Below are 24,409 nucleotides of genomic sequence, written 5' to 3'. Positions count from 1 at the left end.
TATTTGTTTGCACTATTAGTTGGTACTGGAGTTAATTACTCAATGTGTTAACGTGAAGTAATATGTATAAAAGTAGGATCAGTGTTTATTGTGTGGGTGAGCTGTTGAGCGGTGCTTGAATAAACTGCAATTAGGGTTAGATAGAGATTAATTAACATGTGAGTGGCAAGGTGTAAAATAGTCTCCAACCCTCCACTTCAATATAATCTGCGGGCAAGGGAAGGAGAAGTTTGTGGAAGCTAATTAAATACTTTTATAAAAGCCAGTGTATTCACCCAACATTTGGAAAGAGAGGCACATTAGGGGCAACTTGTTTTTACCCAAATGTTTTCTTTCTGTGGAGGTAGCACTCCTTTGTGATGCGGGGGAGAGCGGGACGGCTTATGCAGTTAAAAAAAGCGCTAGGGATGGCCAGACAGGTTCACGGAAAGCCTCTGGAAGCCTTTCAGCTTGATGGAGCTTTCAAACCAGCAGATCTTTCGTGCTGCTGAGATCAACAATTACCCAATTTGGAAAGGGGGTTGGGGCGCAGTGCCGGTGACTGCACGAGACACGCAGGAAAGTCGGGATAGAAATTCGGGTTTTGAGCCCCTGCGGGTGTATTGATACTATTTCAATGTCGGGGTGAGTTGTTGGTTTGTTTCATGTTTGGTGGCGGTGGTGTGTGTGTGGGGGGGGTTCCTCTGTGTTGTTTTCACATTAACATGGGGATGGGGGTACACTGGGTCTGGAATTCCACCTCTCTGAACATCTAAATTCAATGGGCTGTATATGGAAATATTTTTTTTCAGACGAGCAAGCTTCTTTCTAGCTTCGAAATCTGGAAGTTGGGGGAGAAGGGTTTTAGGGGGACAGACTCATGCCTGCTGAATTTTGGGGCAGTAGAGGCAGTTTCCCAGCTTGGCAGGGTGAGAAAATCAACCCACGGATGTCACCCTCCAGGCCACTTTCCCTCGGAGACATCTCTTTGTTCCCTCCCCTTGCTTTCCAAGTACACTTTTCCTTTCCCTCACCTGCCAGGTCAATATCGGGTCTGAAATTGCAGGGCAGCGGGGGAGTGGGTAGTAGAGAGAAGTTCTGAAGGGAAAAGGAGTGTTTTGCCTTCAGTTACAACTAGACCTTTCCCATTCTCTCCCTGATGGTTTTCTGGGATGTTTTGCAGCTGAGAGGCCTCGGGCAGGATACTCAGTTCCTCAAGACCTGTTCCTGAGCGAAGAAGGAAAGGGTTTGCTTCCAGTAGCATTTTCTCGGGGTCCACAAGATCGTGTATCTTTGGAGATAAAATTCACTATCAAACCCTCAACCCTGTTTGCTCATATTATACCCACCGTAATCCTCTTAAACTGTGGTTGCGGCTACAAAGCTCGTGGTCTTGCAAAAGCCGGCTGGCAAGATATAATTGTCGCGCAAACAAAACCGTCCAAAAGTTTTTAAAAACCCCTGCACCCCCCTTCCTCCTCCCTAAACCTAATTCTCTCGCTCTCTCTCTGGCTGGCCTTCCCCCCACCCACCCCCACAAGAACCCTCAGCCTCGACCACTTTTGTTGTCGCCAAGAGCGCCCGGCCTGTTGAAAGTGCTGGAGCGTCTTTGAGCAGTTTGTTGTGATACGCAGGTGGAATGGTCTGCAAACAGATGAATTCAGCCCCTCCAAACCGAGCGTGGAGCGCGCTGCTTTTGTGCGCCAGGCACAAAACGCTGAATTCCTCCGAACTTACTTGGGGCCTGTCTAGAAAAGGCCCTTTTCTTCCCTCTGCTTGTACCTCTGGCCACACTAAGTCTCTGCCCGCCCCCCTTCAAGCCCCCTCCCTTTCCCCTCTGATAATCCTTCTCTTTATTTTAGAAAAACACAAAACCCGGTTCCACGCGGTGCTTTAGTGGCTAAAAGTGAAAGAGCTGCCTTGGCAGAATTCAGCTCTATGAATCACTTCGGAAAATTGGTTCGACTGAATGGCCTTAGGAGGAAAAACGTTTTAATAGGATCCAGGGGAGGTTCTGCTGTTTCAATCTGCTCCTTAAACAGGTGGAGATTGGACCTTCTCAATTATACAAACAGTAAGTACCCATCAGCCGGGAGAGCTGCCCTCCGAATCCTCCCCGCACGCAGCCCTAAACCAGCCGCGGAGCCCGGCTTTGCCTCAGAAACCCGATCACAAATCAGCGATTCTGATCGATTAGGATCTCAAACAGTCCTCCAGCTTGCTGTGCAGTCTCCCCCAGCCGCAGGCGGGGAGTCGGCCAGAGAGGGGGAGGCGCACCCGCCGGGCGCCGAGGCCCCCAGGATCTGGGCGCGCGGCCTTGCTCTTCCGGACGCTACGGGGTCGTCCTTAGGCGGCGGGAGCTCTCTTCCGACCCCCGACGCCAGCCAAGGCGAGCTCGTTGTTTTTGCATAAATTAATATTTCCCCATTAACAAGTTCCCCCCTCCAAACGCGGCGCCCGCGTCCATGCGCCACATCCTAATGAGGTAATTATCATTTGCGCGTGTTCGGGGCTGGCGCCGGCTCCGTGGCTAAATGGCAGTTTATTAGCACGATGCCCAGCTCGGCTGCAGAGGGCTAAGGGATAGTTCAGCGACTAGACGGACACCCAGGGGCCCTTTGGGGCGGCGCGTGCAGGACCCTCTGCCCTCCCCGCGTCCCTCAAACCTATAGGCCCCCAAAGTTGTGAATCACGCACGGAACTCTGCCTGGGTTTGGGCTCCCCCCACCTTCTTTCCACCGGCAAAACCATCACGATTCCTCCCCCTCCCCCTCCCGTCTCTTCCCTCCTTCCCGATTCGCGAACCGCTCGCACTTTCCCGAGGGGAGCGCGGGCGCCAGTTGCCTCCTTTTAAAGTTTGAGGGGCGGTGGCGGCGGCGGCCGGCAGGCGCGGGGGAACACAGGGGCCGCTACGGGAGCCGCGCCGCCGCCCATGTCATTCCACTTCAAGTGACTTCATGTGATGTCAGCTGAATGTAAAAGACAGTGATCTCACGCGGAGGGGAAGATGTTTGCCATCAAAATGTGACAGAGGAGACACGCTGCATGGCTCGGAACGCATCTCCTTGGCGGTGGGGGAAAGAGGTAAATGCGAGGTGGCTCTCCTGGTCCTCTTTAACTTTGCCCCTTCACTATCCAGCTCCCCGCACGCGTGGCGGAGGCCAGGGTCCAGGGAACGGCTCAGGGGGGGTTAATTTGAGGCTCTTTTCTTTCTTTCTTTTTTTCTCTCTCTCCTTTTCCTTTGTAAACCCTCCCCCTTCTTCCCCCTTTCAAAGTCTCAGGGCAGGGGCTGGTGGGTTCCTTTGCGCGCCGGGTTAATGGGCGGTAATTTGGTACCCTTGGGTGCACTTTGTTCTGCCCCTGTTCATTTGAATGCAAATGGGTGACCTGGACCCGACAAGGTGCTTATTAAATTGCGGTTTCCCTCCCTGCCTTTTCCGGAATGCAGACTTAGAGGAGAGAGGCTGCGCCCTGGCCCAGTCCGGCACGGCAAGGCTCGGCTCAGCGCGCCATGGCCAGCTCGGCTTCCCTGGAGACCATGGTGCCCCCGGCCTGCCCGCGCGCTGGAGCGTCGCCGGCCACTTCCAAGACGCTGGCCTTCTCCATCGAGCGCATCATGGCTAAGACGTCGGAGCCCCGTGCGCCCTTTGAGCCCCGGCCGGGGACGCTGGAGGCAGACGGCGGCCAGGGCAAGAAATTGCTCAACCTCTGCTCGCCGCTGCCCTGTATGATCCCCCTCCAGCCCCTAGGCTACGAGGTGCCGTCCAAGACGCTGCTCAGTTACTCCGAGCTCTGGAAAAGCAGCCTCCGGGCGGGCGGCGGTGGAGGAGGAGGCGGCGGCGGCGGCGGCGGCGGCGGCGGCGGTGGCGGGGGGGCCCCGGTGTGCGGCGCCAGCGGCTTGTGCAAAACCAACTGTGGCGTGTGCTGCAAGGCCGATCTGGGCCTGGCGCCGTCTGCGCTGCCGGCGGGCAGGGTCATCAAGCCGCAGGTCATCAACCAGGCGGTGGGGCTGCCGGCCAGCGGCTCGCTCTACTACTTCAACTACCTGGACTCTGCCGCGTACCCGCCGTCTGAGCTCCTCGGAGGCCACCTCTTCCCATCCGGCCTCCTCAATGCACAGGCCCCCGCCGCCCTGGCTGCGCACCCCAAGCTCTTTTTGCTGGAGAACGCCAAGTTGGCCGGCCTGGCCGCGGACAAGTTCCCCCATCCGGCCCCCTATGCCCATAAGGAGCGCTTGCCCGCGCCGCTGGAGCAGGTGCTGAAGGAGAACTCGGCTCTGACCGCCGAGCGCGGTGGCGTCAAGGGCCACAGCAAGCTGCCTGGGGGCTCTGCGGACGGCAAGCCCAAAAACTTCACCTGCGAGGTGTGCGGCAAGGTGAGGCCCCGGGTCCGCGGGGGCTGGGAGGGATGAGCAGGGACAGCTGCTTCCCTGAGGCAGCCTGGACCGCCCTTTTCTCAAGTTCAGGAGCTCCCCAGTAGCTATCTACTACTCACACTGGGGGCCTAGTTAGGCCTCAGTTTCCCATTCTGTAAAATGGGGATGTCGTTGTCAGCGGCCACACGGGACTGGAGTGCGCAGTGGGTTGGGAAGCGCTTTGCGAAATGAAAAGGGCTCTGGTTTCTGAAGGGAGTATTGGTTGGGGGGTGTAGGCTGTGGCCTCCCCAGTTTGATTCTAGCCTCTCTCGGCCGGACACACCACAAGGCCCCCTCGTGTCCTTCCATAGGTGTTTAATGCGCACTATAACCTCACCCGCCACATGCCGGTCCACACCGGAGCCAGACCGTTCGTGTGCAAAGTCTGCGGCAAAGGCTTCCGCCAGGCCAGCACGCTCTGCAGACACAAAATTATCCACACCCAGGTACGTGGCCCCCGGGTCCAGGTCGGCCCGCGCGCAACACCCCGCGCCTGAGCGACGGTGGCAAGGGTTCCCCTTACCCCTCCCGGGGGCCCCGTATCCCTTCAAGGTACCCCTTCAAGGGGCCCCTGAGGTGGCCTCTCCTGGCCGGGGCCTTGGCCTTACTGTGCGCGCGCCCCTTTCCGCAGGAAAAGCCGCATAAATGCAACCAGTGCGGCAAAGCCTTCAACCGCAGTTCCACGCTCAACACGCACATCCGCATCCACGCGGGCTACAAGCCCTTCGTCTGTGAATTTTGCGGCAAAGGCTTTCACCAAAAAGGTAATGTGCGGGGCGAGGCCCTCTCCTCACCTCTCACCTCGGGACTCGGCGGGTCGCTGCGAGCGGGAAGGCAAAGAAGGATCCGCAGAGAGGGAGCGTGAGAGCTGCAAGCTCGGGCGCAGCATTTCTTTGGAATCGGGTTGTGACGGGTTTGGGTGGGAGCTCCCCGGGCCGGGTTAGTAGACCTCGCTGGAGTCAGGCTGGTTGCACTGGGAGACTCCGAGTTTGGGAGGTGGGAAGGAAGAAAGGGGCCGAGGGAAAGGAAGTAGGAGAAAGAGAGGCTATTGCCCTATAGAAAAAGCTTGTCTTTGTAGCCGGGACACCCCTTTCAGATGAAAAAAAAAAAAAAAAAAATCGAGGCAAACTCCACCTCCTGGGAATAACAAGACTGGGGGAAACCACTCCTGTCCCCAACACCTCCAGGCCCCGCCGGCCCGGCTTGGGTTTTCCAAGGCACTTTTGGATCTCCAGGTGGTAGCTGGGGGGACCAGAGGGAGTAACTTTTAAAATGAGAAGATAAACAGAAACTGAGGGACGAAGCCCGGGTTCGTGCGAATTTCTTCCAGCGAGGCAGCCGCCGGGAGGAGGACCCGGTGCGTCTCTGGGTTGTGCAAAAGTTTCCCGGCCAGCCCAGCACAGCGGGAGGGACGCTGCGCGGGCCTGTGCACCGGGCGGGGCAGGGGCGCGGGGCGGCGACGCGGGGACTCGGCCCTCCATCCTGCCGTGAGAGCCTTCGGCTTGACGCAGACGAAGTTTGACAACTTCTTCACTCGGAGAGGTCGCGCCCGCCTAGCCAAGCGTCGCCTTCTTTGCGCGGGCACCTGAGCCAACCCCGGGACGCTCGGGGGGTGGAGGGGGCATCCTACTTCATTCCCCCCGCCCTCCTTTTTTGTTTTTGGTCTCCCGTAGGGAACTACAAGAACCACAAGCTGACCCACAGCGGCGAGAAGCAGTACAAATGCACCATCTGCAACAAGGCCTTCCACCAGGTCTACAACCTGACCTTCCACATGCACACCCACAACGACAAGAAGCCTTTCACGTGCGCCACTTGCGGCAAAGGGTTTTGCAGAAACTTTGACTTAAAGAAACACGTGCGCAAACTCCACGACAGCGTGGGGCCTACTGCGCCCTCCACAAAGGACCTGACTCGGACAGTGCAGAGCTGAGAGCTACTGCCTCGCCCTCCCTTCCAGCCCCATCCAGCCCGAAAACAGATCACACGTATAAACTTATTTCTAAAATTAAAAGAAAATTAAAAAAAAAAAACTATAGCAGAGAGGCTAAAATCTATTTATCGAAACCAGCATATTTTTTGGAAAGCTAAACGTTTCCTCGATGACTGGCAGCAAACGCGTGGCTCCCACCTTTGTGTATTCGGGAAACATTTAAACCCAGTGCGCTGAAACGCATTTCCTTCCAGGCCTCCGCTTCTCCTCGGGCGGCGGGTTTTCACCCCAGCCTGTCACGTGAACGCCCCGGAAGAGCGCGGCGCCCCCAGCCATCTTTATACAGCCATGTAAATCCTCCTGTACAAGCGAACTCGGAATATATACATGTCTAACACAATAAACAGAATCACTCGTGCTCGTTTTCTTTCCCCCCTCCCCCCCTCCGCCGCCGGGTCAGCTCGGCAACCCCAAAGAATGAGAAGGAAATAGGCGTTTACAGCACTTCCCTGCCCAAATGCGACTTCCTTTGGGGTGCTGGGACCAGGGTGAAGCCAAGCCGGGGTTCCTGCGGCGCTTGCATGTTAAGAGCCCCCCACCCCACCCCCATACACACCGGGAGCGAGGGAGCAAAGGTCTACTTCGGCCTACACGTGGTGCCAAGTTTTTCTTTGGTGACTTCCGACGCTTGGGATTCTGGGTGTTGCCTTATTTGGGTGAGAAAATTAAAAAAAAAAAGGAGGGGTTAAAAGTGGCTGGGTGTAGGAGAGCTGGTTTAGGTGCATCTTTCAGTAAATCGCCTTGCCGCGCGAGGGCAAACGCCCAGGGCAGTGCCCCGCCGGCGAGCTTCTGGGCATGTTCCCTTTTCTGGGCGACCTCTGAGGTGGGGGCGGGGAGACTCTTCCTCCCAGTTTTTCCGGGAGACAGGAGCTGGAGGCCAAGGGTCCCCAGCCCAGCCGGAGCTCTGGGGCTCCCTGGCCGCTGCTGTTGATCTGGGGCCAGCCTCCGGGTGCTGTGCGCCCTGCCGCGGGAGGGCGCACCCGGACTCCGGGAGCTCGCCGCCGCCGCCTCCCGCGCCCTGATTACCGCGCAGTTAGCCCATTTTCTGAATAGCTATCTCCGCCGCCGAGCACGCTGATGAAATGATCTCACGCTTGCTTCCTAAGTAATGACCCAAATTAAGAGAGAAAACAGAGACCCTTCAAACAGCATTACATTAATCATCTAATCATTCCCAGGAGGGGGTCGGCCGCCGCCGCCCCGTTTGATCCGAATCTGGATAATCAAGAGCTCAGATTACTGGCTCGGCGCGCCGGACCTCCCCCCACTCCACACACACACACTCTTAATATTCGCGCCGCGATTCAGCCCACGTCTTCTGGAACAATGTTCCCGGGCGTGGGGAGGAAATGCGGCGCCGGGCCGGGGAGCGCGCTCCACGCAGCCTTGCCATTGCAAGGGCTAGGGCGGCGGCAGCTGGGCGCCGATCCCACGCGGATTTCCACGGCAAGTGGAGGTTATTTGGAGGGAAAGATAGTTAATGCAAAAGGAAACTCCCCCGTAACTTTGAAAGTGACTTGAGCGCGGGTTATCCCAACACCCGGTATACAGTAGGAGCTCAGTGCTGCTCGCTCCAGGGGGCTTCCAAGATCATAAAAGCTCACATTTCCCGAGGGCTTGCCTCCATTCCAGGCACTCGCCACACGTGCTTTCGAATGTTCACAACAATCCTCAAGCGGGGGATGATTTACGGACGGACAAAGAAATTGAGGCAGAGATAAGCCAAATGACATGCCTAAGGTCACAGGACTGGGTAGGGCTGGGATTCGAAATCCGGGAGGCTTTTAGGGAACCCAAACGGCCTTCAGTTCTCGTGGGTGGGGGATGAATCTCCAGGTTGGGACCCGCAGGACGACGTTCGGCTGCTGCGTGGAAGCTCTGACCAGGTTACAGCCAAAGGTTGGGTCCCGGCCCCCGCCCAATTTGCCGACCCATTGCGCAGGGAAGGAGAATTGTCGATTTTGTTTGCACAGAGGACGGCGACAGCTTCCTCAGGCTGTCGCGGGAGTATTTTTAGTACCTCCGATTCAGAAATAGGAACGTGTACATTAGAATTCCATTTCCTGAAAGGAGAGCGTCCTCGTTTTTGTAATCCCCCCCCCCCCAAGTCTGGGAAGACGCAGTGAGGGGAGGGGGAACGAGGAAGCGAGGAGGAATTTAAATGTTAGCTCGTTCTGGCTGCAGTTCGCTGAGGGGAGATTGGGACCCAGAGGGATATGCAGATTTAACTCCGAAATCTCCATGGATGCCACAAACCCCAGGAAACCCCAGGATGGGCGAGGAGGACTTGGCGGCCAAGGATATGGAAATATCGCCTTGCTTTTCCCAGACATCTATCCCCAGGGGGATTGCGGGCTGGTTTGAGGAGTCAGCTTTCCCCCCTGTGCTCATACCAGGTTTTATTTGACCCTCCTTACACACACACACACACACACACACACACACGCACACACCCTCCCCCATTTCTGGGAGATCGCGGGGCCCTGTGACAGTCCTCTTAACTGAAGTCCTTTCCTTCTTTCATTCCTGAAAAGATGCTTTGCAGATTCACTTCTTGGAGACCAGATAATGGTCAGGACAAGCCCACCTTCTTTTTAAATAGTTTCAGAACTTTGGGCAAGGGGCAGACACCACAAAATTTCATGCAAATCATCCACTTAAGAGAATTGGGTTAAAAAGTTGGCCTGCATGTGGAAATCGTGATCAAGTTCTCTTCTTTCCCTTTAAGAAGAAAAGATTTAAAAAAAAAAGATGGGGCACCCCCATCCAGGGAAATCACTTTCTAACCTTCAAGGGAGAAAACTTTGAGAAATTCTTCTGTACTAAGTTTTCACAGGAGAAAGACTACAAGTGTCACCCATCTCATAAAACTGGAGAAATTTGTTTCCAGGTGACAGTTCTGAAGATGGCGCGCTTGCAAACAAGGCAGCAAATGAAATCCAAGCAATGGGTGGAGCACGAGACATTTCTCTCCTGGACTGCTCATCTCTGCAGTAACTGTGACTCTGAGGTTCACCTGAGCAGAGTGTCTGGCATGCTCCAACCTCCTTGAGGTTGTTTTCCGCATAACCTGGCTGTTACTTAACCTTCACACCAGCTCCCGTCAATCGCTCTCACCTGAGGAGGTGTTATTTCACATCTGGCGGTAATTGCAGATAAACAGAGAGTTCTCCTGTATCTACAGGGCTTAGCTCTGCTTTCCACAGGTTTGAAGTCACTCCTCCCGGTTTATGATGTCCTGCCTCAGGTGTGGGATTCAAGAAAGGATTCCTTCACCTGCAAAGGGGAGTACCAAGAGAAAAGAAACCTTTTGCCTGAGTGGCTAAACACCTTTCACAGCCCTCCAAGGTTCTGACGCCAACACTAAGCCTTTCAGTAACCACCTCAACTGGGATCCTTCTTAGCTATTCACCATGCATCGGAATTGATGGGTGAAAGGGCTCTGTTTTCAGATTTCCCCCCTCTTAATATTAAACTGTTTGCATGACTTGTAGTTTGCAATATTAATAAATGACTTAAACAAGGTAGTCATCAGCTGCATATTAATCTTCTAACCTTGATTAAATTGAAGAGGCCGCCCTTAAAAAATATTTAAAAAAAAATCAAATTGCGGGGGAGGGGAATCCTGTCACAGACACAAAAAAGACTCCAATTATCTTTTCCCCTTCAAGATGTTTGTTCTGTCCATGACTGCTCACACTTCAGCAATCTTGCCAGCAAGACTCAAAAAAAAAAAAAAAAAACCCTCCTTCTTCCAAAGCCACAGCCTTGTACATAACAGATTGTACAGTCCTATTGCCTTAGGCGGGTTAGAGGTTCCTCTCTGCAAAGAGCGACACAGGGAAGTTGCCAGCATCCAGACACATTTTGGGGGGTACTGTACTCGTCCTTGCCTTGGCTGCAGAAGTGGATCTATGTGGTCCCCATTTTGCTGTTTGGCTCCCAAGAGGATAGAAGGCTGCCTGAGCTCGGGGTGAGAGTTACAGCACCAAGACATCCAGGTGTGCTGGTGGTGAAGGGGCTGGGGGAGGACGAGGGGGGATGGGAGTCAGGGTGGGGGGCTGCTAAAGAGAGGACAGGAGTCTTGAGAAAACGCTGGGAAATAAACAACCTCAAGGCAGCTGCGTTGCCCTTTTCCCTGCACTTCCCTCTCAAACGTCTGAGCAACCAGTTTGCTCCTAGAAACATGTTAATTGCCAACGGAGCTCATTAAGGCATGCACATGCAAAACACAGCAAGAAAGATTAAATGGACAAAAGCGCAATAATGAACTGTCAACAATCGGGCCCATCTACGACCAGGATCACTCAAGAATGAGGCATTTAGAGGCAACAAAGGATTGTCTGGGACAGGAAGAAAAGACGACCTAGACTTTTGTTTAGTCAACACAATTGATTACAAATGAGAGATTAACAGGATAGCTTCAGATTTTTTTAAAAAGAGGCAGAAAAGAAAAGTCCAATTAAGTCCACCGAATGTTAACTACATTGCGTTCCATGCCTAGCCCCAAAGAAATTCTCATTAAACCATCCCTGGCGATCCCTTTTGGAAAGTAATTTGTCTCCCTGATGGAGCAGAGAAAGAGAATCGTGTAAAAGAAAGCGTTAGTTCTTGGCACAATGAGCTTAGGAGACACACTAGAAAGAGCCAAAGGGGGAGTTAATGAGCATCTGACAAACTGCTTGGATTCAGGCCTAGAGAACAGCGATGAAAAGATGAAATTGGCCAACAACTATTCTTTATATCAAACATAAAAAGGCCAATCTGAAATGGGGCTGCTCAAAACTGGTTGAAAGTACATAGCCCAAGAAAAGGGAGCTGTGGCCAGGCCCCTTGTTGGACACTGGACACAGAACTCGACGGGCCAAGAGCTAGGAAATAGGCAGAAAGGTGGGCTCTCCACCGCAGAGCAAACTCCAGCCACCAGCCCCCAGGCTTTGAAGATGCTGATCTGAAGCTCTCCGTGCCCACCCCCCTGCCCTCTGGATGTTTCTCTCCGAGTGAAAAATGTATCAGGCTAGCCTTTAAGGGTTCCCTCAAAGTTCTGGTAATCTGGTAATTAGTCCCTGGCATTCACCAAACTACTTCGCTCTCTTCTAGAGTCATCGGCCCCCCAGGAGCACCATATGTCACCCGTTCACATTCAGTGCTTCCGCGCTCCCTCCTGGTGACCATTGGAAACCCTCCCCACCAGGTGACTGCCTTCCTAATTTTGCAGAATGCAGAGGGGGCGAGGAGATGAAGACACTGATCACACAGGGCTTTATGGAACTGGTTAAGAAGTTTTAAAACTGTTTCTCATAGTGGTTCATCTGGCTTTAAGAAACCACTTCATTTTAATGTTTCCTTTTTTGAACAAAGTAGGTCAATGGTATGTGTCTATATGAGACATACATTACATCTTAATTAAACATAAGTGTCCAGGCTTCCTAACAGCACAAGTGTTTGGGTGTTCCTTTACACCCAGTGTCCAGAGCCAGGTAAACAGAATCTAGCAGTGAGATGGGCTTTTCAGTTCAGTCCATGAAAAAGCTAAGGAGCACAGAACAAATTTTGTGTGTGTGTGTTTTTTTTAATGCCTTATTTATTCCATCTTTGACGTGGGACCAGTGCCATCTCAGATACTAGAGTGCAGCATTTAAATCTTGATTCTAGGTTTTGTATTCTTACTCTCAGATCCTTGGTAACAGCTATCACATTTCTGAGGGCTTGGCTTGCACTTCAGGCTTTGCTCATGCTTCATGGAAAAAAATATATTGGTGTCTAGAAGTAAAGAATGAGGAAGAAGAAGTATACCAATTCAAAATAAAAATAAAAACAGTCATCTAAGATTAAAGACTAGTTCTGGTTTTCAAAGCACAGAGGTGTTATAAAATCTAGAAAGGTGCATTTCAGGCAAGGGGAGGAAACGAGACTTTTCTATTGCAGGTGAAGCAGAGACTGAAATAATTAGTTCTTCACCAAGGCATGACCTGACACACCATTGTCATTGTTTGTCTTCTCTCTTCAATGTTTTTCAGTCCGAGGCCATATTTGGAGCTCCTTTTCCTCCAAGAGTTTCATTGTCCTCATTTTGCCGCCCCCCACCCCAAAGTGGGTGGTGGTGGTGCATGCCTAGGGAATGATAATATATTATCTATAAGCAGAAAGTGGAGTCAGCGGGGTCTGGTATCCAAGCAGCTGAGTTCAAATCCTAGCTAGCTCAGCCATTTTTCAGGAAAAATGACTTTGTTTCTGTTTACTCATCTGCAAAATAGGAATATCAGGTGTACCTCTCACATCTGAAGCAAATATAACGTTGGATGTCAATTATACCTCAAAAAGGAGAGAGAGAGCGAGAGAAAGAGAGCGAGAACCTACCTCACAAGGTAGATGTGAGGCTAACATGAGTTAACACATATAACTAGAACGTAGAACAGCACCTGGCACATACATAGTGAGTATTCCACAAGTTAGTGATTATGATTACAAAAACTCAAGTAGTGAAACTGGAATACAGCACTTTATACAGAAACTTTACCTGCGTTGCCTTGTTGATTCACTACGTATGTATTAGGTAGGTTTTCTTAGCCCCATCTTAAAGAGGAGTAAAGGAAGTTGCTGAGGAGGTATGACTCCCCTTAGTTCACACAGTGGGACACAATGGCGTGCGGACTCACTGAGGCGATTCTGTCTGACCATGCTGCCATGGTTGTAACAGGAACGTGCACAAGAATCACAACAAGTTTTTGCTGAAAATGCAAAAACTGAACCCCATTTACTGAGATGCTGAGTCAATAGATCTGCTCTGTGGCCGGGACTCTGTATTTTAACCTGAAGCAGTTGGTTTCCCAGACTGCATTTTAAGAAACACTGTTTAGCATCTGTGTTCTTTCCACCTCACCATGATGCTGTCTTTGATAGAAGAAATAACACCATCAGCTTTTCATAAATCAATGAATACATTTGGTCATTCATTCCACAAATGTGACGTGAATACCTCCAATGTGTCCAACTCTGGGTACTAGGAGGAGAAGGGCAGAGCCTCTGTCCCAGAGTTCACAGTTTATTAGAGGAGAAAAATCATAGACAACAAAAATCCCCATACGAAACTTGGTTATGAACATGAAATTGGGCATTCAATCCAGCCTGGGTTTGGGTGTGTAGTGGACATCTGTTATTTTTGCCTGCTGATCATCATTTCCCCGTCTGGTAACAACATCCAACATTTCCTTTGGAGACGTCACCCCTCCCCCATTCTCAGTCCATATGGTTAAGGTGGGGGCTAGCCCGTCCCCCCACGGTGGGCATGTGACCCAGGCCCGGCCAATCAGAGCACAGCATCTTCCTGGCCGCAGTGAGTGGCTCAGGACTAGGGCACCTGACCCAAATAGGGCCAATAAAAGTCCCACTCAGGACTTTGGCCAAAGCGGAAGCCTTTCCTCTGGATTTCTTAGAAGGTTGGTCGTCAGTTTGGGGGTGTGGTGTAGGCGTATTTGCTACGATGTTAACAGAGACCGTCCGGTACTGAGAGTAGTAAAGGCGGAGAGGGAGAGGAATTAAGAGCCCGCCCTAAAGACCTCCTTGGACCCTGGTGTGACTGAAGCCCAAAGCACACATGGACTTCATGGCTAGTTGCTCTAATACAGAGTCTCTGCTCTCTCCCTAAGACTTCTGACTGATACTGGGCAGAAGAAAGGGAAGTCTGAGATGCCACTGTAGGGGAAGTGATGCCTGATGTGAGTCTTCAAAGACCAGGAGGTGCTAGCTATGGAGGAACGGAGGAAGAGCCGTCTCCGGCTGCCTAAGCGAAAGCCCAGAAGTTAAAGAACCGTGACTTGATGCAAGTAGGTGGTGTTCGGTATGGGGTTGGGAGATACGGTATGGTTTAATATCGGTAGGTGTGACTTTGAAAGCCGGTTCTGCTTCTGAGCAGCTGTGGGACTCTGGGCTGGAGGCTTGCCCTCTCTAAGCCTCAGATTTCTTCTCTGCAAAGTGGGCTGTTAGGAGTCAATGCAGTGGGGCAAGTCAAACACCTGATTCTGTTGCAGGCATTCAGGTGAATGGCGGCAGTTGTGATCAGCGGAAGCTGAGGCACCTTACGAGGGAGTGACTGCTTGGCGTTCGGAATTGCCTGCGTGGTTCAGTGGAGTGGTCTGCTGGAGCTAGAACTATCTTAGGGCAGAGATTCCTCCCCTAGTCTCCTGTCCGCATCTGCCTGGCTGCTGAAGCCTGCCTGTTTGTGAGTGAGGCAGGCTATGTAGATGAGTATTGGAGGCTTCGGAGTCACCTAGACCAGCTGATTGCCACACTCACCAGCTGTGGGACTGAGGGTGCTTCCACTTCACATTCGGAGACCAAGCTGCCTCATCTTTAACATTAAGTTGGTTGTTAGAAGGATTTAAATGAGATAATATGTGTAAAGTGCCAGGCACATTGTAAATGTTTGATAAATTATAGCTATTTACTCTTACTACTAGTTACTACTATTAGAATCATCATTGAAATACTTTTGAGATCCTTGGTCCACAAAGCAAGTAGGACTGCAGTATTCTTTATTTAATTCCAGTACAGTTAACAGCCAGTGCTATATTAGTTTCAGGTGTACAATATAGTGATCCAACAGTTCCATGCATCACCCAGTGCTCATCAAGGACTGCAGTATTCTTTAACAGTAAAGTGCTGTGTGTGCTACAAGGGCAGAGACTGTCTGCTTTGTTCACCGCTGTGTGCACAAAGCTTGGCACATAGTAGGTATACTAAAATTATAAGGCGGATATCATCTCTTTCTCCTCCCCATGGGTTAGAAGGTTCCCCTGCTCAGTCTAGGCAGACACTTGCACTCCATTGTGTACTGATTCAGTTATAAAACAAATATTTATTGAAGGCTGTGTGCCAGGCATTTTGGTGGGGAAAGAACTGTAAACAAGACAAAGTTCACCCTGGTAGATCTTTATCCGGTGGTGGAAGGTAGATGACGGATAAGCCAAGAGTCAGGAAATAATTTCAGATTATGTAAACACCAGGAAGGAAATAAAAGAGAGTGACATAATAGGACTTAACGTAGGAGAAGGCTGCTTGAAATAGGTGGTCGGCACCAGCACCAGCGTGGGTACTCCTCTTGCACCCAGGAGCTACGTGAAGCGTCCACAAAACTCAAGTTGGACCCTAGAATTAATCTATTTGTACTTAAAAAAAAAAAGAGCCTCTTCCCCAGCTCCACAGTACCCATTTGGTAGGTCCAGCTCAAATCTGCTTGGGACTCCAAAAAAGGGTTTTCCAAGGTATGCTACAGAAAACAAAAAGCATCCCTGGGCAGTGGGTGCTATAGGCCATTGACCCACATACCATTTTTCCTACTGAATGGCATGGTAATTGATCAAAGTAAAAAAATTTATAGAAAGAGATACTGCTGCCATGTTTTTAAAGCCTGTGTTTCCCAGCCAAGTCTCCAGATGGAATCACCGAAGCAACACATCCTTGACTTAAATGTGACTGTTTAACAGTTATATTGGGTAGGCCATATTTTTCCACAAGGAGGTAGTTGCTTGTCTTAGGAACTTGAGACTCTTAACAGACTTTTGGGTGCGAGCTTTCCAGGATACCACTCTTTCTCTCACACTTCCTGAAGTCACAGGAGTCAGAGACCTAGCTGTCGTGTCAGGAGAGGGGGACGATAGAGTGAAGTGTTACACAGCTCATGGAATGATGAGGTTTAGGGGATGTCTTGGTGCCAATCACTGCCACTGTTGAACAGCTCATAAGCATAAAGATGGTTCATTTGTTTGTTTTTGCCTGACCGTCATCCCCTTTCCCTTCTTCTGGTTATCAGCATTCTGCTTTTGCTTTGAGGGAGCTGCCCTCTTCCACTGAGCACAGACCAAGGTAACTGTGAAGAAGGCTTCCCATGCCACATCCACTGGCCAAGGGATAGACCTGGAGCAGGAACCAGGTCATAGAGATGGCTTCTTTAAATTTGACCCTTGGACACAGGGATTAGATTACAGGTAACTGATGGGACCTTCATTCCAAGGACACTGTGGATCAGCCTGCTACTTACACACATCCTGAGTTGCACGAATCCCTGCCCTTCCAAACCTGGTATTACAACTCTTCTTGTTTTATTAGGTGCCACATAACATTCCAATGAATTAATTTTCCACAGAAATTGGCTAGAGTTGTTTTCTGTGGCTTACAACCAAAGATGCTGACCAGTAATCTTCCCACACATGACCCACCTTCTCCTTACAGTCTTTAGAAACCGAACCTCTGAAGTTAAAGATGAGGTTTTCTTGTCCAGCATTTTCATTGTCTACTTGAATTCATCCTTTAGTTTCAAGAATCTTCCAAGTGGATATGGCTTACTTTGCTACATGAAACAATTTTGGAGGAAGAAAACCCTATAACCCTACCTACACCCCACATTTCATATTTAGAATAAAAATAGAGTATTCAGGATGAGGTGGGGCTGAGGCTGCCTCAAGCAATTCACGGAAGAAAGAAGTTAAACACAGCACAACAGTGGTGAGATGTAGGGTTATTTTGTGTAGAAAGCCCTCTTGAGTGAGGTCGGGGAGGGGGTTGGGGAGGGGAGAGTGGAGGGCATGGGGAGATGTTTGTCAAAAGGTACAAGCTTTCACTTAAAAGATGAATAAGCTTTGGGAATCTAATACACAGCATTGTGAATATAGTTAATAATAGTGTATGTTATACTTGAAAGTTGCTAAGAAAATAGATTTTAAATGTTCTCACTACCCCCTGCCGCCCCCACAGTGATACCTACGTGACTTGATGGGGGTTTTAGCTAAGGCTGTGGTGGTAATCCTATAGCAAAATATAAGTGTAGCAAATCAACCCCTTGTATGCAGTGTTATATGTCAATTATATCTCAGTAAAGCTGGGGAAATAAAAAATACCCCTCCCCCCCAAGAAGGAAGGAAGAATACTCAGGATATGATCTGGTTCTTTTTTTTTTCCAGCATTCCCATAATGTAGGAACAATTTGTAGAGTGTAGTACACACACCAAAAAAGGATGTCTCAACATAGATTTTAGGAAGAAAGTTGGCTGAGGTCAAGCAGTGAGATGGAAAGAAGGCTGGCTTTAATTTCTGGGGCTCTGAGCCGAGAAGAACACAAATCCTAAAACATAGTCACATTTGGGGCAAGAAGCATTATTATTTGTCCTTTTCCAAAAATGAATTAATATAATTTTACCCTAAACCCCGTATATTGAATAAGGTGGTCCCTAGAAATAGAAAATCAAGGTAACAAATAGAAAAATGTGTGAGCTACAAGGGTTAGAGAGAGGACTGGCTTGGACAGACACTGAATCTTCTGGGAGCGAAGGCAAAATGGGAACGACAGGGGGTTTTATTCTGCTGCTGTCTTCAAGAAACACCAGAAAACAAATAGAACAGCTTCCTTGATCAGATTTTCTTAGAGATTTTCCTTTCGAATTACCCCTTCCAATCTTGAATCTTGTGAAGTCTGCGCTCACAAACCCACATACTGATCAAGTTGATATGGGGTTAGCATCAGTTGGGTTGTGACTGGAAGGTGCCAGCCAACTTCAGTCATGGCACAGAGTTCATGGAAAAAGAAATGCGGGAAGCCAAAGCCCTCTGACTACTGTGGCTGGTTCATGAAAATGCATGGCTTCTAGTAAAAGTGTCCTCCCGGCCAGACTTTTTCTCTCCTATAAATTTCTCATATGTTATACATCTATCATAAAATTTGCAGGTTTTCTCTGGGGAGGAGGGCAGAGCAGAGTTGGCTGTCTTGAGCGAGCCAGAGGAAATGTGGGATTTGACTGTAGAACTAAGATTAATCTGAAGAAGATGCGTGGGGTCTCTACGGTTTTCTCTCAGATCTATAAAATTGACATTAGACCATTGACTATCTACTGCAAAGGAATATTGTGTTGGAAAAAGAATGTACTGATGTTTGCAATTGCATCCCTCAAGAGGCGCTTTGTAGAACACAGAAGTGGCTGCTCTAAGCTTAAAGTACTCATCACATCACTTCTGGGTAGATCGTGGGAAATCAGTAGCTTTGCAAGACAGTGTTATACATCCCAGCCTCTGGGAAAATAAATGCCAAAGTGTCTGCTAGAGAGGAGAGATTTGGGAGATTTTCATTTCCCTATGAGTTTTTTTTTTTTTTTTTTTTTTTTTAAATAGTGGCTCATTTCTTTTTCCGTTTGAGCTTTCCCACTTCTGGTATTCTGCACATGCTGTTCCCTGTATTCAGCCCGTGGAGTGGTCTCCTTCCCCCTCCTCTACCTCGCTCTTCTTGTGGCTGGTTCCTTCTCCTCCTCCTAGTATGGCTTATTTCAGAAAGGTCTTTCTTGGCAAGGAAGGGGTTCAATAACACAGACCGGGTAGTAACAAAGAGGCCTACAAAGAGGCTTATCCTGGGAAAGAGCCTATGTCTCCGCTCGCTCCCCTCATTAACTTAGATGTTCTTCCTCTGTTCTTCTCCTGCTCACTCACTGCCTATTTCTTCCCTTCCTAGGAGTTGTGCAAATCATGTGTTTACTTGTTCCTTTCTTGTTTGCTCCCAAGTACACTGGAAGGACCACAGTCATGTTGTCGTGTTGCCATGAGCACGTGTCCAGGGCCTCGCTCCATGCCTAGCGTGTTGTAAGCACCCATCACATCTCGGGGTGATGAAGTCACATACCTCCTTGAAAATATCATGGGGAGAATGATGTACAAGGTTTGGATTGTGGTTGTCTCTGCTTGTATGCTCTCACTCAGAGTGGGGAGCAGAAACCCAACAGAATTTATATTCTACCATGAGAACTTGCATTTATTTGGCATCTTCTATGTAAAGGGAATTTTATCAGCATTATTTTTATTTCTCTCTAACCTGCAAGGCATGTGTCCTGTTACTTGAGGGGAAGGAGGTTCTGGAAGGCTCCAGTTTGGCCCCGCTGTTACTGGCTGAGTAAGCATTAGAAGCCACATCCAACTTTGCCCCTTCCAGGGGGCTCTCCTCCCTGCCTGGACGTGGCTAAATTCTGTGCACCCTGAAGGTCTGACGTAACACTACTTCCTTCTTCCAGTTGCCCCAGTGGGAGTTGTCTTTCTTAAACTCTCACAGCTTTTTATCCATAGCTCTCTTAGGATGCCTGTTTTCTACCTCGGATCACCAGTTTCTAATTCGGATCACTTTACCTGGGCTTACCCATCCAGCCTGGTCTGGCTCCAGCCTATGCTATACTTGCCTCCCGAGTAACTCTCTCCTTCATGCTTTGGAGGCTAGCTGTACTGGTTTCTTTTTGTCCTTGCAACAGGCCACAACTTTCATTTCTTGGACCCTTGAATGTGTGGTTCCCTCTCCTGACCTATTCTTTCCTCCACGGTTCTATTTAGCTCTCACCTCTGCCTCCTCTAAGACTCTCCTCCAATATTGCCACCTCCAAGAAGTCTTCCTTGATGCCCATACCCAAAGGAAGCCTCACGGTGCACTCCCCTCACCTATCTATCAGTATGTAAGGTCCTTGATGTGGTTTTCAGCATAATCACAACTGGCTGTGACTTCTGTGAGCCAGTTGACTTGCTTTTCTTTCTTTCTCACTCAGATATAAGCTCCATGAAAGGTGGGGACTGTGTCTGTCATATGCATCAGTATATGCCAAGCACCCAGGTAGATGGCCTAACACAGTGCTTGGCCCACAGTAGGTGCTCAGTTGAATATTTGCTGAAAAACACTGGATCATGTCGCTTCTCTGCTCAAAGCTCTCTAAGGCTTTACCATTTACCACTCAGAGTAAAAAAAGCCTTACAGTGACTGACAAGCCTCCTACCCCTCCCCTTGAACTGATGTCTCTGAGCTCCTCTGCCTTCTTCCCCTCACTTACTCCACACCTCCTCGGTGTTTCTCACACGTGCCAGGCAAGCTCCTGCCTCAGGACCTTTGCATTTGCTGTGCCTTCCTCTGGAACCCTCTTCTCCGTGGATCGTCCCTTTCTCCCTTCAGGTCTTTGCTCAGATCTTGCTCTCTGAAGGAGGCTTTCCTCTACCATTTTATTTGGAATGTGAAACTTTCCCTTAGATGCTCACAGATACACTTATTGTCACACATTCCTTCTGCTCCTCTGTGTTGTATTTATTTTCCATTCCCCTCCCTGCCCCCCACTAGAGTGTAAACTCCCATTAGGGTGGGATCTTTATATATTTTCTTTCACTGCTGCAACCCTGGATCCCAGACTAGACCCTAACACATAGTAGGTGCTCAGTAAATGTGAAATGAATGGCTGTCTTGCCCCATCTGATCTGCCCCATTGTTCTTCATTGCCCTTGGAGTAACAGCAAACCTTCATTGAGTCTCACTTCAAAGAATGAATGACTGTCACTTAGATACTAAATATGGTCTCTTCTAAGAGTATACCAGATACATGTGAATTAACTGCAGCTCCTCAGCAAGCCCTTGCAAGACTTTCAAGAGAAATACTACTGAACTAACACTGCAAAGCCTTAGCTTTTTGCTTTCTGCTGTCCTTGGTGAATCTGACTAATTATTGATGAAACAAAATGTCTTTCCCTGCCATCTTTTGTCCCCTGTCCCTGCTGACATTTCTCATGGCTTCCCCTCTGCAGTCTCCCGTTTCTTTTCATGGGAGACCCTCTCTGGGCTAAGGAGCTGGATTTAAGGGTGGGGCATTTCTCTCAATCCTTAGGGTATGTAGATACCTCTAGGTTTCTCTCTAAAGAGTGGAAACAAAAAAGCAATCAGAAGGAGTTGAAGAGCATGGGTTTATGAAGCGTTTTTCAACCTTATTCATACAAAGCTAAATGGGGCTGTTCAAGTGTGACCTTAATTAGTGTGGCTTTTTAATGACGGCAGGTCCCAAGGTGTGGGATGGTGCCTGCTTTGAGCAGCTGGGCTCTGTGATGCCGCCATATTAAATAGAGCAGACTGAGTTTTCGTTCTTGTTTCAAGAAGCAGTGCCTCCTTGGAGTGTATTAAAGCTTTCCCTTTTGCAGAGATCGCAGGACACTTTGCTACCCAGCCCCCCCCCCGCCCCGCCCCCTTGTGCTTCACTCTGCCAGCACCTAGATGCTCTCTGCCACAGCACGTTCCAGGCTCTGCCTCACTTGCTAGTTTCCTCCCCTGCCCACAAGCTTCCTGGGCACATGGATAGGAGGGGTTCCAAAACAGTTCATTGAAAAAACTAATGAATGCATATAATTTGCTCTCCCCTTTCCCTTCCATTAGCAGTTTGGTTTGCTAACTTTCATTTGACCCAAATGTGAATCACACTGGAGTTACTCTTCTTAGATAACTGGTCAAGATAAAATGTCTCATTTCATTTCAGCTTTTCAGGAAATTTAGACCAAAATCTGTGCAGAATCTGTACTCACCTAATCACTCTGTGGTTTTGTTTTTGTTTTTTTAAAACAATTACATGTTTAGAGGGAGGCCTGATTAAGAAATCCCTTCTTCTGCTTATTTCATAAAGTATGAAACTAAAAAAAATTTAAGGATTAAAAAGACATGAATTTCTGTCAATACTCACCTTTTGTTAGATACAATGCCTCTTAAGCCAGATAATTTCTAAATCCTGCTCCAGAATTTGCTTCTGTTCTGTCGCACTTAGACTGATCAATTTTCAGAAGTTGTAGGAGAGAAAATAAATTCTGTCTCCAAATGATGTTTATAATCTCAAATCTAAATTAAAACATGTCGATTCCACAGCAATAGTCACTATGGAAATAGAAACATATAGGCCTCGATTCTAAATCAAGAGAGTGTTTAGCTGGGTGGTATATATTTTCCATCATGTTTTTGAAAAATCTGTTACAGTGTATGCATTTTCAAAGGCTTAGATTTGATAAGCTTCTAAGAAATAGTACATGTGTGGGTCACATTAAAATTAAATGTACTTTGTACATGTTTGAGATGTGGTTTATAATGTCCTGCCCCTATCAGTGAAAATCCTGTTAAGGTATTAGACTAGACTTATGGAACTTTAAAAAATAAAACAAAAACCTGTTTGAAATAAATGCGTGGAAGCCTCCAGAGCAGGCAGATACGCCTATACGTTATCTCCATTCAAATTCTTCTAAAATTCAAATGTTATATTAAGAATACTAACAAGTATAGAATGGATTTGAAAGAGTTTAAATAGAATTGCCACTCACATCTCAATTTACACCTAATTATCAAGCTTCATTTAGTTTTAGAAACTGTTTAAAAATATATTTGCTAGTTTAAAAAATTGTCAGCTTAAAAAAAAAAACCCAAAGATAATAATAGGAATCGTTTATTCTCAAGGTATCCAGTACAAAAAAGACTTTAAGCTTATTTAAAAGTTTTAAAAAGTTAAAAAATGTTTTCCCCCCTCTATTCAGATGAATAAACAATATGCCTTCATCCTTTTAAACTTTTTTTTCCTAGTAATTAGTCAAATGGTCCTTCAGCCGGGATCTGTGTGCCTACTACGTGCTAGGCAATGTTCTAAATTCGAATGCCACTTCTCAAATAATATAAAACAAACATATGCTGCGATCATTTTGCTTTAAATACCATAAGCCAAGCATCTAACTCTTTTACATAAAATACATAATTATTCTTATTTTAAAATTACATAGTTCCTTTCTTTCAAGGAGCCCAAGATTTTTTTTTTTTTAAGAGTCAAAACCACTATCTTCACGTTACCTGCCTACAGTTAATGGAAACCAAGTGCGACCTACCTTTTCTTGCACCACATGCCTCTCTAAAAATGAAAAATGGAAAGGAGTGATTGTTTCCTTGCCCAGTGGTCTCTCATCAGTTGCAGAATGAGGGTGGCCTAGCCTCCCCCTCCCCACAAAAGGATCTGTTGTCAATATTCAGTCAGTCTCCCCCCCCCCCCCCCCGCAAGATGAGATCAGCGTCTCTCCTCCTGCTGATACTTAACCTCAGCAATCACCTGCTTATATACCCTGTGCGGCAGTACCGTGTAATGAAATAGGTCAGCTCATCTTGTGTCTGTTCAGAACTTTAGCCGTTTGGACATCCTTTAAAGTGTGCAGCTTGTCTCTAATTAGCCAGAATTCTAAGATCCTTCTCTAGCAGCTGACACCTTAGAGTCGTGCCTCCAAATGTATTAGGGATAATGATGTGTGAAATTCAGATGTGTGAGAGTTCTTTTTTCCCCTTGTTCTAATAGGGCATCCGTTTTCTTGTCTACTTTTTTTTGCTCTATTTTACTTTTACCCCATTTGCTAGACTACCCCTAGACTTAGAGGGTTGTGCCATTGGGGTTTTTCCTTGATACCATACCAACTCGTATACTTACTTTTTTTGTTGTTGTTTTGAGGTGAAAAAACCAGCTGTTATGGAGTCCCACAGGTCTGCTATTAGTTGAAGTTCACAGTCTGCTTAACCAATGACAGATAGGATGTTTTGCCTGGAATTTTAAAAAGCGAATGTATCATTTAGAACTCTTACCTGCAAGTTACATGCAGGTGGCTTGACTGACAAGGAAATTGATAATTTCATATTACAAGAAAGTCAGAAGTAGGAGCCTCAGGTCTGTTTCTGTGTGATTCTCTTAGATTGGCCCTCCCCTGTGTGAAGTCTCCGTTGAGGCTGATGGAAAGATGCTGCAGGAGTCCCAGCTCTCTGTGCAGGCCAGATGATGTCCAAATAAACAGTCTTCTGTCTCTTAGGAGCAGGAGAATATTTCCCAGAAACGCTCCTGGCTGACTTGCTGTCCTGCCTCATTGGTCAGAATTTTATCACCGAGTTCATTCCTAAACCAGTCAATGGCAAGAAGAAGGGGATTAGCATGACTGGCCTTAGATCAATCAGTAAGCGTATATCCCCTGAAACTACCTGTTGGGGTGGGGCAGCTTCCCTGAAGTACTTAATTCTTGGAGAGATGAGATATCTGAATAAAACCTAGTTGCAGTCAAAAAGGAGGTCGGGGCACCTGGGTGGCTCGGTCAGTTAAGCATCTGACTCTTAGTTTCGGCTCAGGTCATGCTCTCAGGTTCCTGGGATTGAGCCCTCTGTCAGGCTCCCTGCTCAGGGGGGAGTCTGCTTGTCTCCC

The 24,409-nt window shown here is 48.4% G+C and overlaps 1 protein-coding gene across 1 annotated transcript; it reads left to right on the top strand.

Annotated features, from left to right (window-relative positions):
• Positions 1-2,789: 2,789 nt before the first annotated feature.
• Positions 2,790-6,729, top strand: FEZF2 (FEZ family zinc finger 2). The gene is made up of 5 exons (XM_032412205.1): positions 2,790-3,063; positions 3,428-4,354; positions 4,705-4,839; positions 5,025-5,157; positions 6,067-6,729. Exons 2-5 carry the CDS (start codon positions 3,491-3,493, stop codon positions 6,324-6,326), a joined length of 1,392 nt encoding a protein of 463 aa, XP_032268096.1. The 5' UTR covers positions 2,790-3,063; positions 3,428-3,490; the 3' UTR covers positions 6,327-6,729.
• The last annotated feature ends 17,680 nt before the right edge of the window (positions 6,730-24,409 follow it).

Source organism: Phoca vitulina, unplaced genomic scaffold, assembly GCF_004348235.1.
Source record: "Phoca vitulina isolate PV1807 unplaced genomic scaffold, GSC_HSeal_1.0 scaffold13, whole genome shotgun sequence".
NCBI lineage: Eukaryota > Metazoa > Chordata > Mammalia > Carnivora > Phocidae > Phoca > Phoca vitulina.
Note: the sequence above shows the minus strand (reverse complement) of the source record. Positions and strands in the feature narration are given on the sequence as shown.

Excerpts from the sequence above, each read along its gene's own strand:
- FEZF2 (XM_032412205.1), top strand. The coding sequence starts at position 3,491 with ATGGCCAGCTCGGCTTCCCTGGAGACCATGGTGCCCCCGGCCTGCCCG. Across the intron at positions 4,355-4,704 it reads CCTGCGAGGTGTGCGGCAAG|GTGTTTAATGCGCACTATAA; the intron begins GTGAGGCCCCGG and ends GTCCTTCCATAG. Across the intron at positions 5,158-6,066 it reads CAAAGGCTTTCACCAAAAAG|GGAACTACAAGAACCACAAG; the intron begins GTAATGTGCGGG and ends GGTCTCCCGTAG.